The sequence below is a fragment of the Osmerus eperlanus genome, chromosome 14 (assembly GCF_963692335.1).
Source record: "Osmerus eperlanus chromosome 14, fOsmEpe2.1, whole genome shotgun sequence".
NCBI classification, from domain to species: Eukaryota; Metazoa; Chordata; class Actinopteri; order Osmeriformes; family Osmeridae; genus Osmerus; species Osmerus eperlanus.
The window spans coordinates 2,882,351-2,897,461 of record NC_085031.1 but is presented as its reverse complement, the minus strand read 5'-3'; the positions used below and the strand labels follow the sequence as shown (position 1 = coordinate 2,897,461).

General features: G+C 44.3%; 1 protein-coding gene across 7 annotated transcripts in view; it reads left to right on the top strand.

The window, feature by feature from the left end:
- The window catches only part of garnl3 (GTPase activating Rap/RanGAP domain like 3), a 66,378-nt gene extending 51,765 nt beyond the window's left edge, over positions 1-14,613 (top strand). For 3 of the 7 annotated variants that reach the window (XM_062478718.1, XM_062478720.1, XM_062478722.1), the window contains 20 exons: positions 578-686; positions 776-821; positions 1,136-1,242; positions 1,427-1,542; positions 2,164-2,286; positions 2,389-2,463; positions 2,608-2,722; positions 3,695-3,721; positions 4,174-4,278; positions 6,499-6,615; positions 7,143-7,309; positions 7,586-7,744; positions 8,297-8,363; positions 8,656-8,763; positions 9,147-9,265; positions 9,968-10,103; positions 11,138-11,197; positions 13,492-13,707; positions 14,074-14,191; positions 14,286-14,613. In XM_062478718.1, the coding sequence (XP_062334702.1) occupies positions 578-686; positions 776-821; positions 1,136-1,242; positions 1,427-1,542; positions 2,164-2,286; positions 2,389-2,463; positions 2,608-2,722; positions 3,695-3,721; positions 4,174-4,278; positions 6,499-6,615; positions 7,143-7,309; positions 7,586-7,744; positions 8,297-8,363; positions 8,656-8,763; positions 9,147-9,265; positions 9,968-10,103; positions 11,138-11,197; positions 13,492-13,707; positions 14,074-14,191; positions 14,286-14,454 (2,259 nt within the window). In that variant the 3' untranslated portion in view covers positions 14,455-14,613. Of the gene's footprint in view, positions 1-577; positions 687-775; positions 822-1,135; positions 1,243-1,426; positions 1,543-2,163; positions 2,287-2,388; positions 2,464-2,607; positions 2,723-3,694; positions 3,722-4,173; positions 4,279-6,498; positions 6,616-7,142; positions 7,310-7,585; positions 7,745-8,296; positions 8,364-8,655; positions 8,764-9,146; positions 9,266-9,967; positions 10,104-11,137; positions 11,198-13,491; positions 13,708-14,073; positions 14,192-14,285 lie in introns of those variants that run through there. The other 4 variants (XM_062478719.1, XM_062478721.1, XM_062478724.1 and 1 more) reach the window with 4 other exon arrangements.
- The last annotated feature ends 498 nt before the right edge of the window (positions 14,614-15,111 follow it).

The following is a 15,111-nucleotide window of genomic DNA, read 5'->3' as shown; positions in this document are numbered from 1 at the left end:
AAAGGAGAAGTGTTCACCAATGTCAGGGTTCCACAGTGCTTCACATCTTGCAGAGGACAGTGTTCTAATCACTGTGGCTTCTTAACAAGCTTGCAAGGGTCAGGGGTCAATTACAATTGTTGAGATACAACAACCTCCACTCTCCGCACACGCAAACTCACACACACACGCACACACACACACTCCACTGAACAATCTAATCATCAAAGGAAGTTGGAGAGCTATCTTTGAGATGTTGCTCATGATGAGTCAACCTTTGCAGTCAGCTAATTGTGTTTGGCTACAACATCCTTATCACCAGTCTGATCTACAGAGCCAGAGCCATGGCATCTCCCTACTGGTGACTAATGATATTCATTCACTTTTGAACATTCTTTCCTTCTCACTTTTTGGAACGTTTCCATCGTCCTCCTTTTCTCTGCCTTTTATTTCATCTTCTCTCATCGCATCTCTTCTCCTCTCCCTTACCTTCTTTCCTCTCCTCTACTTTCCTCGCCTTTCATCCCCTGTCCTCTCCTTTCTCTCCTCTCTTCTTATGTCCTCCTTTCCATTCCTCTCCTTTCCTCTCCTCTCTCAGGTGGAGAGGAAGAGACATATTGGGAACGACATAGTCACCATCGTATTCCAGGAGGGAGATGACGCCTCACCATCCTTCAAACCGTCCATGATACGCTCCCACTTCACACGTATCCCTTATTGAGTTAGATGATGTAGATGATGATAGTGATGATGACAGAACAACTCACCTAACCTGCTTCCTCAACATCCTTGTCAGATATTTTTGCATTGGTCAGATATAACAGTCAGAACGACAGTTACAGGTGAGTCAGGCTTTGTTTCACAATCATGTTCTCTTGACATTTAAATTATGTTTGTTGTTCAACACATGACCAACAAATAATCTTTTAAATCTTTTGGTAAAAATTTCATTTTTACACTGTGTAAATAACCTAGGGGTTGTGTATCTGACCACTAAAGTATCTAGGGGAACACTGTGTGTCTGACCACTGTGTGTTTACCTTACAGTATGTGTGTGACCAGGACAGTGATATGTTGTTTGGCTGTTTGTAAATCTTGTCCTTGGCATACCTTTACAATGATACCCAATGTGTGTGTGTGTGTCTGAATGTCCCAGGTTGAAGATATTCTCAGAGGAGAGTGTTCCCCTGTTTGGACCTCCCCTTCCCTCCCCACCTGTGTTTACAGACCACCAGGAATTCAGGGACTTTTTGCTAGTCAAATGTAAGATCGCCACTAAGGACTGAGCTGTCTGTATCAGTACTGTTAAGCCGAGATCAACATGTAGTTGTCTCTCCATCTCATCCTCTCCATTCTCCACCCCTATGCCTCTTTCTCTCCCACTCTGTCCCTCATTTCCTCTGTTGTCCTCTCTCTTCCCCACTGCGGCTATCTCTCCTTCCTGCAGTAATCAATGGGGAGAAAGCCACCCTGGACACGCCTACGTTTGCTCAGAAGCGTCAGAGGACTCTGGACATGCTGATCCGATCCCTCTACCAGGACCTCATCCCAGACCTCCACAAGGTACAGACTCAGCTCAGGGTCTTGCTTCAGGCCAGACTGAATATGGTCATATCTGCTCTGGTCGGGACTATGTCATATTTGTTTAGTTAGGAACATGAATGTAGTAGTGGGGTCTGATCATTTATTGTCTATTCCGTTTTGCAATTGTTCCTAATCCCACTGTCCTACACATTCCACTCTGCCATTGTCTAGTGTGGTCTATTTTACTCAGCTTTACTCAGCTTTACTCAGTTCTATTTAATTCTAATTAGTTCTATTCTTTTCCACTGCTGTCTCCTTCAGTCTAAGCCTGCTGCCTCAAAATATATACTTCAATGCTGTCTTTCTTTCTAAAGTGGCTCTTTTTCTCTCTTACACACACACACAGATAGGAACAAACAGAGCATAAAGTACACATTACCTCACACAAACATGTTTTTGTGTTCACCAGGCCTGTGTCTTCCCCCCCTTTCTCTCTCTCTCTCTCCTGTTGTTTCTGACACATGCCTCACCCTTCTCTTGGCTGTAATGCTGCTTCCTGCCAAGGTCTGCCTCTGAGACCATTTTCTGCTTGTGTGTTTGTCTCTGTGTGTGCCTGTGTGTGTATGTGCATGTATGTGTGTGCTGGTCTCCCATGTGTAGGTTCCCTTCTCTCCTCAGAACATGCTGAACAGACGCTCCTTCAGTGACGTGCTCCCAGAGTCGCCCAAGTCCGCACGCAAAAAGGAGGAGGCACGACAGGCTGAGTTTGTCAGGATAGGACAGGTAACATACTCTTTCTCTCTTGCTCTCTCTCTCTTTCTCACACACATATGGACCAAACAAAAAGTACACACTTGTACAGACACACATTTTTGTGTTGTCCAGGCGTTGAAGCTGAAGACCATAGTGAGAGGAGACGCTCCCACCAGTTTGGTGACCACAGGCCTGTGTAGGAAGGAGGTGAGCATCTGACTAGGTCTTTCAATGACCTATAATGGGATGGGTATGAGCCCCTAGACACAGTTTCTCAAATCTATTCTAAACCCTGTCTGTGTGTGTGCATGTCGGTGTGTCTGTGTGTCTGTGTGTGTGTATGTGTTGCAGCCCTGGGAGTCCCAGTCTTTCTGCAGTACATTTCCCCATGAGACCGTGTGTGCCGACTCCTGGGGTCAGTCACTGCTGGTTGCCACGGACATGGCAGGGGTAATGTTATTGGACGGTGAGTTGATCTGAGTCATTAGTAGAATTGTTGTCATTATCTCCTGTTAGCCATTGAAATATGAATGACGGAATTTTTGAACAAAAACTGGAATCCAGATCATTATTCTGGATTTTAAAACAGAATTAATAATCCCATCAATAGTAATTTATACTATTTATTAGTGCTGTCAGTTAAACGCGTTATTAACGGCATTAACGCAAACCCATTTTAACGGCGTAACATTTTTTATCGCAAGATTAACGTTCTTTTTGGCATAGCAAACTTTGTAGTTTTTTTCACATGCTGTTGCAACAACTACTGACGTTAGAAAAACTACAACAAATAGCTAGACCGGAGACAAAACAACAGGCACGCCGCACACACTCTTTTGCGAGCCGGCTAAAGAGTGTGTGCGGCGTGCCTGTTGTTTTGTCTCCGGTCTAGCTATTTGTTGTAGTGTGATCCGGTGTGGTGTTGTAGTTTTTCTAACGTCAGTAGAGTGTGTGCGCCTAAAGAGGCTAACGTTACGTTTTGAGTGGATAGTGAGCGCGAGACGCCAAAATGGATGCCAATAAGATTCTGAATGGAAAAGTTACTTTAAAAAAGTTGCCAAATGGATCCATTGACAAGACCAAATTGATCTGTGTGTTTTGTCGTTGTGAACTGAGCTATCATTGCAGCACGTCCAGTTACCACTTGATGGCCAAGCACACAGCTGATGCGAATTCTCCGCCCCCTCGTCAAAGCCAGGCAATGTTGCAATGTTGTTTTCAATTAAAAACTAGTTGCACTAATTAAGCAATCCAATCCACTTTTCAATGTTAATAAGAGCATTAAAATGAGAAAAAAGAATGGGACAAAAATAAATCAAGGGACATCTAGAATAGATAAAAATGTGCGATGACATTAATGCGATTAATCGCGATTAACTATTTTAATCGTTTGACAGCACCACTATTTATACTAAGTTTTTGCTTCACTGTGTTTCAGCACCTGATCCAATGCTTGCAAACACCGGTGAGTCTGACAGACTCAACTCTTGTAGTGCTGTACAAAAACTGAGAAGATCACTGCTCTGAGTACTCTATTTTCAAAGAGTCTTTTTTTATTTCTCTCAACCCCTGCAGACATCTCTGTCTTCTGGTAGTTATATTATCTGACAATATCTGAGCAGCTGCTCACTTCACCAAGAAAAGACCCATTCTGAGACAATGTTAGATCAGGGTTGTTAGGGTCACTCAAGTGCATTGCTAGAAGCTCTACTGGGGCAACAGGGATGTAAATTTGATATCAGCTTTGGTAGGGACATCAATAGTTAATGTGAGACAATTAATGTGAGACAATCGACAATTTTATTTGCAATGACTCGCAAATACTGTTTTTAGAGCTTCAATATAATAAGTTGGATTCATGCGGTTATTATGTCAAAATAAGATGATCCGTTCATATCTTTCTGTGTTATCTTGCAGAACTTCCAGCGGTGCCTCCAGTGCAGGTGTTTGACAAGACCATGGTGGTCAAGCAGATGCACATTCTAGAACCTCAGGACTTGCTCATCACCCGAGCAGATAAAGGTAAAGGAAAGTTGACCCCATTTATTTGTCCATCCTTTCATCAATCCAGTCATACAGTCAAGTCCCAATATTTGTCCATACACCTTTAAATTCATATACTTTCATAAGGGGCTTGTTTATTCCTCTTTTTCCCTACACTTTCTTTTCAAGACAATGTCCCCCCCCTTTATTTCCATATCCCCTTCCCCTGCTCTCTCACTCCTTTGTCTCTCCCTCTCTTTCTTCTGCGTTGAACATTTACTCGCTTCCTTCTAGCTGATTCGCTCAGTCGCTCCAGTGAACTCATTGATCTCTGTGTCTGCGTGTGTGTGTTGTGCGTGTGTGTGTATATACTGCATACAGTATATGTGTGTATATGCATGTGTATACTGTTTATGTGTTTGTGTGTGTGTGTGTGTGTGTGTGTGTGTCTCCAGCAGGATTATGATGACCTATTGAGATAACCTTTCCACTATTTTACTATGGAGGTTGACAGAGAGAGAGAAATCTATACACAGGCTTGTCAATCAACAGCAGACTGAATTGTAATATGTATTTCAGAAGAAAAGAAGAATGCAAAATAGTCTTAAGGTTGAGTGTTAGCCTTCACCATCAGAGGCAGACATGCTCCAAATGATGTCTTTAACACAGAGACCAAACAAACATCCTGAAATCCCTGAGCACTTTTCTGTCAGAAAAGGAGACAGGGCCATTTAGAAAAAAAATACTGGGGTTCTACCAAACGCTTTGCGCCGATTTACTTCAAAATTGAACTATTTTCAACTTGATACGCCTGAGAGCTTCGCTCTAAAAAAAACAGCCTTCGTATTCTCTCACTTGAAAAGGAATTGAAAAAGACGTTCGGTGAACCACTTTGGGTTTTCTTAGAGCAATGCTCTCACTGAGGAACTGCGTATGTATGGGTGTGAGCATGTCTGTGTGTGTGAATGTGTTTGTGCATTTGTGTGTGCGTACTGTAACACCCAGCTCCACTGAGCTACCTACCAAGTGGCTGCACTCCGCTTCCCCGTAGAATTAGGTTTTCTGTGCTCATTAGTATTAAGCTTTTTCACCGGTGTCATGTAATTTCCAATTTAAATCCATGACATCTGTAGTTTCAGTGTTAAACTACGTATTTTGCCGACTGAGCGTTATCTAGTCCTGTCTTGTGTGTATTGTTACCCTTGGCTCTTAAATGTTTGTGCATTGTCTGTGATTGTGTTTTGTGTCTAATCGTGTTTTAATAATTCGCTATTTTACAGCAGCTGTTATTTTTAAATGTTATTTATAAATAAATCTGACTGACTGACTTAACACAGACTCTGCTTTTGGATTACCCCCTGTTTGCCTGTTAACGAACTGCTGCCTGTACCTCGACCAAGTCTTTGGATTGTCCCTATTGCCCTGTTTGCTGGTAACCTGATCTTGGACCGTACCCTGACCCTGTTTAATAACCCCCCTGCATTTGGAACCTACCCTGTGTCTGCATCCTCGTTACACGTACAGAATGTGTGTGGATCTGTGTTTTTCAGTTTGGAGGCTCAAAATTAAGCCTAACATTAATCTCAGAAAAGCACAGTAGCGTGTTATATGATCGTGGTCCAGGCAAGCCTTCTGTCAGCTCATTCACCAACCCTCAGTACTGGCAGTGTAAGGTCTGTCCCTGCGCCTCTTCCGCAACCTTCCCATAGGGCTAGGAAATGAAAACCCTTCACCGGACTTCATGAACCCCTCACAGCAGATCCCGGTCCTCGGTGTACTGATTGCAAATTCCACTCTCCTGTTCTCCCTCTGACACTTATTGCCACTACTTAAACTGCTTCACACCCTGTCCTTTGTGAAGTATTGTTTGTCTTTTTGCCAGTCTACCAAACCTGTTAGTACTTATCTTCAAGTAACTACTTTTTTATAGAAACGCTGTTCTGTTGTTTTTTTTGCTCCTGTTTTCTATTGTTATAATGAATACCCCTGTGCTCTGCACTTGGATCCATCCATCCCCGTCCAGCCATCTTCATCAACCACCCACAGGCTGCTTGCCTATGGGTGGTTTCAGAAACAGAATGAATGAACACAATAATAAAATACTATGTAAGGATATATCCCCAATAATTAGAACCTTGTGTTACTGAATCTCTGAGGAAGTATGATGACTGTTGTCATGTATCATCCCCTTAAAGAAGGAAGGTCCGTGGAAGTAGGTTAGTGTATCTCAGTGCTGATTGGGTTTGTCTCCCCTCTCAGGGAAAGATGCCCGTCTCTATGTGTTCAGACTGAGCACGCTCAAGAGAGGACTGGAGGAGAGGCAGCTGGTCAGGAGCAAGTGTGACAGCCGAGAGAACAAGCTGGAGAAGACTAAAGGTAAGCACACATAAACCCTCTCAAGAATAACGGTTTATCCTGGAGCTAAAAAGCACATACAATACACAACATTTTGTACTACAGCCAAACTATTCTCTCCCTCTCTTGCTCACCCCTCCTTTTCTCTCTTCTTCACCCCACACTTCACTTTCGTAACCCCTTTCTCTCTTTCTCTCTCTTTCTCTGTCTCTCTTTCTCTTTTCTTCCACCTCCCTATAACTCTCTTCCCTATCGTTCCAGCCCCTAACCAGCCCTAGAAAGAGCTTCTCTTGGTACTCATCCAGGCTCAGAAAACGCTGGCGAGATATGAAGCCTAACATGAACTGTTTTTTTATTTGAGTCTTGAGTTATGGCTATGACTATATGTCTTGTAGGCCTATGTCTTGTTTTTCATTTTCTTTCTTTGGATCCTCTTGTGAGACTGTATTTAGTAGTCTGAGTCTATATTTTATATTCCTCTCTTTCTTTATCTTCCTCTCCACTAACTGCCCCACCTGTTTTCTCATCCCTCCATTCTTCTCCACCAGGCTGTCATCTCTACTCCATCAACACACACCACGGGGTGGAGTTGCGCATCGTGGCGGCCATAAGGAACAAGCTCCTCCTAATCACCAGGAAACAGCCACGCCCTGACGGGTTTGGCGCCATTGCCATGGGAGCGGACTCACCAGTGGAGGAGTTCCAGTACATACGGGTGGGTTCACACACACAAGACAATGCACTCGCATCCTCCTGTATACATTTACATTTAGTCATTTAGCAGACGCTCTTATCCAGAGCGACTTACAGTAAGTACAGAGACATTCTCCCCGAGGCAAGTAGGGTGAAGTGCCTTGCTGACACAACGTCAGTTGGCATGACCGGGAATCGAACTGGCAACCTTCGGATTACTAGCCCGATTCCCTCACCACTCAGCCACCTGACTCCCCTGTATACAGTACATATTAATGAGCCCGTGACTCCTCTGCAGGAAATCTGCCTTTGTGATCCCCCAGTCGTCATGGCGTTGGTTGACGGGCCGACGGGGGAAAATGACAACATGATCTGTGTGGCGTACAAACACCAGTTTGACTTGATCAACGAGAGTACTGGAGATGCTTACCGGCTGCACCACGTAGATGCCAACCGGGTCTGGATACACACACACACACATTCACACACACTCTTACTGTATATAAAACATTGGGTCACAAATACACCCATGTTCACACACACACATACTCAACACGGCGTCAAACCCTTTCTCACACTCACACGCACAAACAACTATGCTGGTTTACTGGGTAAACACTCTCCCTCAGCACCTTGGACAGAATGAGCCTCTGGGGCAGCTGTTCTAACAACCTCGCTCCTCACAGCTTCAGTTGGACCAGCTCTGTTAGCATCCCAGCTAACAGCACACCCCGGATTAGCAAACAAATAACAAAATGACAGAATTACAACTAACTAAACAATAGCTGTCCTTATCATGTAACTAATGAACTAGTGAGGAAATAATTGTGTCAACATGATTAACACACACATGTACAGTCAATGAACTGTAAACCCATGTCATCTCTAGATACGAGCAATTCTTGGTTATATGGAGCTAGTTTTGGAGAAGCCGTTCACGTTGAGTGGCGTGGTGCTGTCAATGCTGTGTTCAGGTTGCTGACTAAGGTTGTGGGTTATGTTTCTGCAGGTGAACTTTGTGGCTGCCATCGATGTGTACGAGGATGGGGAGGCAGGCCTGCTGCTGTGTTACAACTGTAAATTTCTCCCCGAGGAGAGTGTGTGTGTGTGTTTGTGTGTGCTTGTTTATTAAATTGATGAACGCTGTAATTAAAATGCATGGTTACCTGGTGAATTTAATCCCTCCTGAGAAATATTTTTTTTAAAGAGTTGTTGTTTTGTAGGTTAGATTCTGCACATAAATATTTAATACCATGTATTGTGATTGTACTGGTATGTTACGGGTCCACCACACTCTTTCTTGTGTGAATGTTCATATTCTCTGTTCTTTCTCTTTCTTCTCACTCTCTTTCTCTCTCTTCTTTCTAGACATCTGCTACTACAAGAAGGTGTGTCCATTCAGTGGCTCCACCCCTATGATCCACTCCAACGTCTCAGAGTTCCACTTCAGCTGGAACCAGATGCCCAACGCCATCGGTAGGTAACCACAGCAACCAGGCCACGCCCCATCCCAGCTTTTGGATGGCTGAAGGCGTCGCCATGGTAACAATGCAGTTGGTCTGGCCCACCCGCGACAATTGAGTGTTTTATTTATTTATTTTTGAGGAGGATTATTTGCTTATGTGTGTTCCGGTGGGTGTCTGTGTGTGTTTGTGTGAGACTGATTACATTGCGCTTCCCCTTTAGCAATGACCACTGCTGCTTGTTGAAGCTTATGACAAAATACTCTTTTCCTCCATACTTCTGACACTTTTTATTGACAATATATCAGACATTAATTAACAGTAAGACAACACAGTGACGTGATTTTAGTGCAGTATAAGCCGTAACCTATGTTGCGGATGTTGTTGTTCTTGTAGTTTGTGCGTTCCCCTATATCCTGGCCTTCACCACAGACTCCATCGAGATCCGACTGGTTGTCAACGGCAATCTGGTGTACACAGCCGTGGTTCCTGAGCTACAGTTGACTGCATCCAGGGTGAGAATGATTGAACCGGACAGTACAGTTGTGTCCTCATTACCAGACAGATAGGTCCTACTAATTTGACTACACCTGGCTTAGAATGAAAACCAATATAACATAATCAAATATAAACACAATCACACAAAATAAAACAGAATACAATACAGCGTAACACAACACAAGATCTCTACTAATCAGTAAAAGCATCTTACAAACACAAGTGTGATCCTAGTATAAAACAAGCTACATGCTGTGAACTGTAGGCAAGGCCCTCTCTGCATTCTCTCTCTGCAATCAGCCCTTATTAGCCCACAGGGAAATTAACCTAGCAATCAGGCTGCACAGAGAGCAATAGTAATACAGTCATAAGTCATTCCCTTGGAGGTTTACCACCCAGCACATGGAAACAAGCATGCCGCAAAATCAGACTGTCTGACTATGCAGATGATGGCATTTCCGGACTTGCTAATTATTCTTTTAATATGTTTCTCTATCCCCCTCTCTTTATGTCTTCCTTCCTCTCTGTTTCTGGCTCTGTCAATCTCCCACTCTTTACCTACTCTCTTTCCTCTGCCACCCCATCTCTCACTCTCTCTCTCCGTGTTTTCTGTCCTTCTCTTGGTCTTGTTCTATCTTCTTTGATACTCTTCCTCCTTCTGCCATATCTCTTTCTATATTCTTCTCCTTTCCGTTTCGTTCTCCAATCTCTTCTCTCAGTCGGACATCTACTTTGTGTCATCTGCTCCGGTCAACTCCGCCACCAACTGCAGCTCCAGAGACACCAGTTCCCAGAGTTCTCCTCAAACACCCACCGGATACGAGATGCCCGTGTTCCCCTCCCCCCTTGGCGATGGTAAGACTGCCCCCCTGGAAACGCAGTCACCCCAGGGCCCATACAAGAGCTTATACATCATGGCAGTCTGCACGATTACTCTTACATCGATTCCAAATGTAGAAAAACTGCAGAATTCAAGAACTGGAATTCTCTCACAGTGTTTAAGCCTGCCTGTCTAGAATTAGTTTGATTCTGCAGTGACAGCGCTTGCTCGTCGTAGCAGTTTGAAAGATAATATTCCCATAGGGCCTTGCGGTGTTGTACCTGCAGTTGTACAATGAATCCTTTAGGGCACACTCTCCAAGGGGATGTTATACCATAAAGTAGACTGGCACACACATTCACAAACACAGGTCAGGTGACAAAACCTCCCAAGTGAGAGCAAGACCTACTGGGGTGGGCAGATAAATATCAGCCCTCTTCCCCACCTCCCCCACCCCTCTTTACCTCTACCCTTTCCCCCATCCATCTATCCCTCCATCCTACATTTGACTCTGATTAACAATGGTCCACTTTCTCCTGCTGTGTAACGTGACGTGGAGGACATATTTCTGATGCAAATGGTCTTTTTCATGACTCACAAGGACTGTGAGTAGACAAACACTCCTATGTGCACACACACACACACACAAAGGACAGAGAATAGCTGGGAACAGACAAGGAAGATGTCCGTCTGCTGACTTTTATCTGTTCCGACGAGGCAGCAATCATCAGACACAATAGCAGTAAATCTACTGACAAGGCCACCTCGGACAGAAACAGCTTCAGAACATCACACACACATCCAAATGAGGTGCCCAACAGTGTGTGTATGCGGTCAGTAGCTGATGGTAACTTGTTGGGCTTGTTGCTAGGGGATTTGGAGGAAGATGCTATATCTGTTCCTGGGTGCTTCCTATTTTAATCCAATTGGTCAACTCTTAGACTGGCCATGATGCCTCTGTAACAGGGTTTTCACAGTCCCTTGAGAAGATGAAACTATTCTGAGTGTGTGTGTGTCTGTGTGCGTGTTTGTGTCACTGTGTAACCTTCTTCTTCCTCCCCTGGTTCAGATTCTATACGGATTCCGTACGGTACCAAGCTTTCCCTGTACGTGTCTAAGGACGCTGAAGGTACTGGAGGGGTCACCTTGTGTGTCACGCCATGCGGATGCTGCCCCCACTAACATGCATGCACTCACATACTACACTGTCTAACTATCAGACACGTTGGCATGTAGACCAGACGATTGAACATGAAGTGAATGTTCAGTGTCTTCTTCTACCCGCCTCCTAACCCCATACCTATTACTGTCACAAACACTTGAGGCAACAAGGTGAGAACAGGTTATGAGATGGAAAAGACATAAAGACAAAGATAAATCGAAAGTTGTGAGTGAAACAAAGGGAGGAAACTTACTTGTCCATTTACTTAAAGTAGAGACGAATGGAGAGAAAGGGGCGAGAGGGGATGTTGATAGTGAGAGAATAGGAGAATAGAGAGAGTAAAGAGGGAGAGGTTGTGTGGATAAAGATAGTGAAAAAAGGAGTGTAGAGAGAGGTGAAAGAGAGGAGAGAGAAAGTGGAGGGGTGGGCAAAAGTGATATAAAAACTGTGGTATTCAGAGGAAAGACAGTAGAGAGAAAGAAAAAAGTAAGGGAGGAAACAAAGTAGAGGGTGATAAATTGTTGGTAGAGAGAAAGGGAGAGAGAGACAGGGGGAGAAGAAGACAGGTCTGCTATAGCATGATTTACAGATTGCGCCGTCGCCATGGATACTTTTGTCAAAGTCCCTCTCCGATCCAAATAGAGGTACCACAATCTGGAGTGGGAGTGGGGGCACTGACAAACCTGCCATCCCTAGAGTGCCTGTTCAGTCCTGGTCTGTGCACCTACCCGTCTCTGCTGCTGGGGACTTTGTCATTCATCCAATCTGATCATATCTCATTTACGCCCACCACAATTCCTTCAGCACTGCTACCACGACTAGCACAGATTTGCTAACCGCTAATCCATAAGCCAGAGTCGCATACTGAGTTTGCAATTCATCCACCTCCAGTAACATCAGACAGAGTCTGTTACTGACGCTGTTTCAGTCGACAGAAAGCCCCACATTTGTCAACCCTATTTTCCTGGTACAGGCTAAAGTAGTTAGCCTGCCTCCGGTACAATCTGCTACAGTCTGTTTCCCCGAAAAGGCTGGGACATAATACCTATAACCTGGTCCCTGTGGTGCTGACTGGACAAAACCATCATAATCAGGTCTAGACCTTGTCACAACATGGGACACCAATAGACATTCATGCTATTAGCCTTATCAGAATCTCATGCTAGTGAGGTAACTAGATTATGCTTATGCATTATTCCCCAGGAGCAGAAACGCATGTGGAATATATGGATGCTGCCCGATGATAGAATGTATATTGCACATGACTTGCATGCTTGTTTCAATTGAACTGCTGTTAGTTGTCGTCTAATATTGTAGTGAAGGTAGAGGGGGGGATTGTGATGCTGTGGGTTTGCCACAGACATCACTGTGACTCCCTCACCCTTTCTGCTGTTTCATTCACCTCTGACCCCCTGACATTTGAAGGATGTGGGGTTCTGTTTTGCGCAATGCGGCCTCCTCATTGATTTAGTCACATAATTGTGCATGCTTGTGTGTGTGTGTGAGGCCCGTGTGTGTGAGCGGATGCATGTGTCCGTGTGATAAGTCTGCGATGGAGAATCACAGCACTACCCCCTGGTGGCTACATGCAGGCGGGCACATAGCCACTGTTCAGACAGTGCCGTTTCAGAGACTTAAGCGTCCAATGAAATTCAGCACTTCAATTATTAATTTAGTAAAATTAATTATAAAGGATCAACCATAGCAGGCTGTAACTGAGTGGTCATATTACACCATGTTAATAAGAAAATTAGGAAGAATTTATACAATCCCCAAAGTGTCATTCAGCAGTTGATAGACTGCAGCGTGGGTGTATTTTTTGTGGTTTGAGTAATTTGTGCTAATAACTTAGTCTGAGAAGTGTGTGTTTGTTTTTGTGTTATGTGCAAACAATTTAGCCTTGCAAATTAATTTAATCCTCTGAGCCATAACATTGATTCAAGATTCCCTAATGTAACAGTCTCAAAAGTCTCTCTCTATTTTGACTTCAAATTTTGGCTTTCTATCCCTCCTCTTCCGTTATTTCCCATGTTTCCTCTGTCTCTCTGTCTTCTCTTGTTCATCTTTCTCTGCTTCTTTTTACCATCTCACCAATTACACCAATCCTTCCCAGATGCTCTGTCTTATCTAGTTTTTCTCTCTAAATCCGTCCTTCTTTACACTCTCTTCTCACTTTCTTCCCCACCCCTCTTTACTTCTCTCTATCCCTTACCCTCTCTCATTTTTCTTGTGTCTTTTTCTACCCCCCATCCCCATCCTAGGTGAAACCGCTTGTAAGCACATCTTCAAGATTCCGCTGAGTAACCTGGTGGGTCGCAGCATTGAGAGGCCTCTCAAGTCCCCGCTGGTCAACAAAGTGGTGACATCCTCCCTTAGCATGGTGGCCCCTACTCCACTCAGCCCCGCCACACACTCCCTCTCGCTGTCCCGCATGGAGATCAAGGAGATTGCCAGCCGCACGCGCAAGGAGCTGCTTGGTAAGGCTTTGCATACAACACACTCACACAAACACTGATTTCTACGTAAACACATTTAATATCAGCTGGGGGTCAGCTGGCTGAGCGGTTAGGGAATCGGGTTAGTAATCTGAAGATTGCCTGTTCTACTCCCGGCCGTGCCAAATGACGTTGTGTCCTTGGGCAAGGCACTTCACCCTACTTGCTTCGGGGGAATGTCCCTGTACTTACTGTAAGTCGCTCTGGATAAGAGCGTCTGCTTAAATGACTAAACGAAAATATAGGCGAGCAAAGGACACACAGGGAGGTACACACTGAGATGATCCTTACATGAAGTATTCAAGAGAGCATAACGAAACTGTATGTGTATGTTGTTTGTGTGTGCAGGTCTGACTGAGGAGCCGAGTGGTAAGCCAGACAACAGCACGGTCAAACAGAGGAAGATGAGCAGGAAAACTACTGAGGAAGAGCCCAGGGCTCGGGCTTTGACGTCAACTAACGAAAGGTGACTGACATCATTATCAGCATTGTCAGCATCATACTATTGCCTGCTCTGTGATTGACTGAACAGTATGTGCTTTCTTTTTTAATCCAATCAGGATTGGATCTGAGTCAGCTGACACAGACTCCGAAGTTCAACGGCATTGTTCCTCTGGCTCAGAGGCGGAGCCAGAGAAAACGGTGCTAGGCGAGGAGACTCCCCCCCTTCTGACCAACCCCTTCACCCTCTCCACCTCCTTCGAAGAAGATGTCCTGGACCTCAAGTGAAGACAATCCCATCATGCACTTCTCCACCCACCTCATTCACACATCTTTGGGCTTCTCCTTTCCTTGTGTGGGTTGGTTTTGCTTGTTGTTAGATGATTTTATTTTTTCTTCTTGTTTATCTCCCTGTTGCTTGCCTCCACACCCCTTTTACCCGACCATCAGGCCTGGAGTGTGATGGACCGTGTGTGTTTGTAAGTGTGTTTGTGTGTGTGCTGTGTGTTGTATGTGTGAGTGTGTGTCTAACAGCCGCGAACAAACCCAAAGAAATGAAGAGGTGGCAGGTGTTGACTATGTCAGGGAAGAGTTCAGTGAGTTTTGCTTATGGTTTCCCCCAACAAATCAAAACTGAATGTAAACCAACGCACCAAGGCACGAAGACGAACCCTGTGTTTCAAACTCCCTCTTTCTGTTCCCGCAGCTCCCAGATTTGCTGCATATTATTGTGATGATTTCCACTTTCAAATGTTGTATAATACAGGCATAGCTATGTGTACATCTGTTTATATGTTAAGATGCATACACATGGAAAAACATTGTATAACTTTATAGATATATGATAAAAATACGATTAAGTCACCTATTCAGTAAATGTATTATGTTTTATGCTCTACACGTTGGCCTGTCTTGTTTATTCCTTCATACAACAAGCAGACAGAC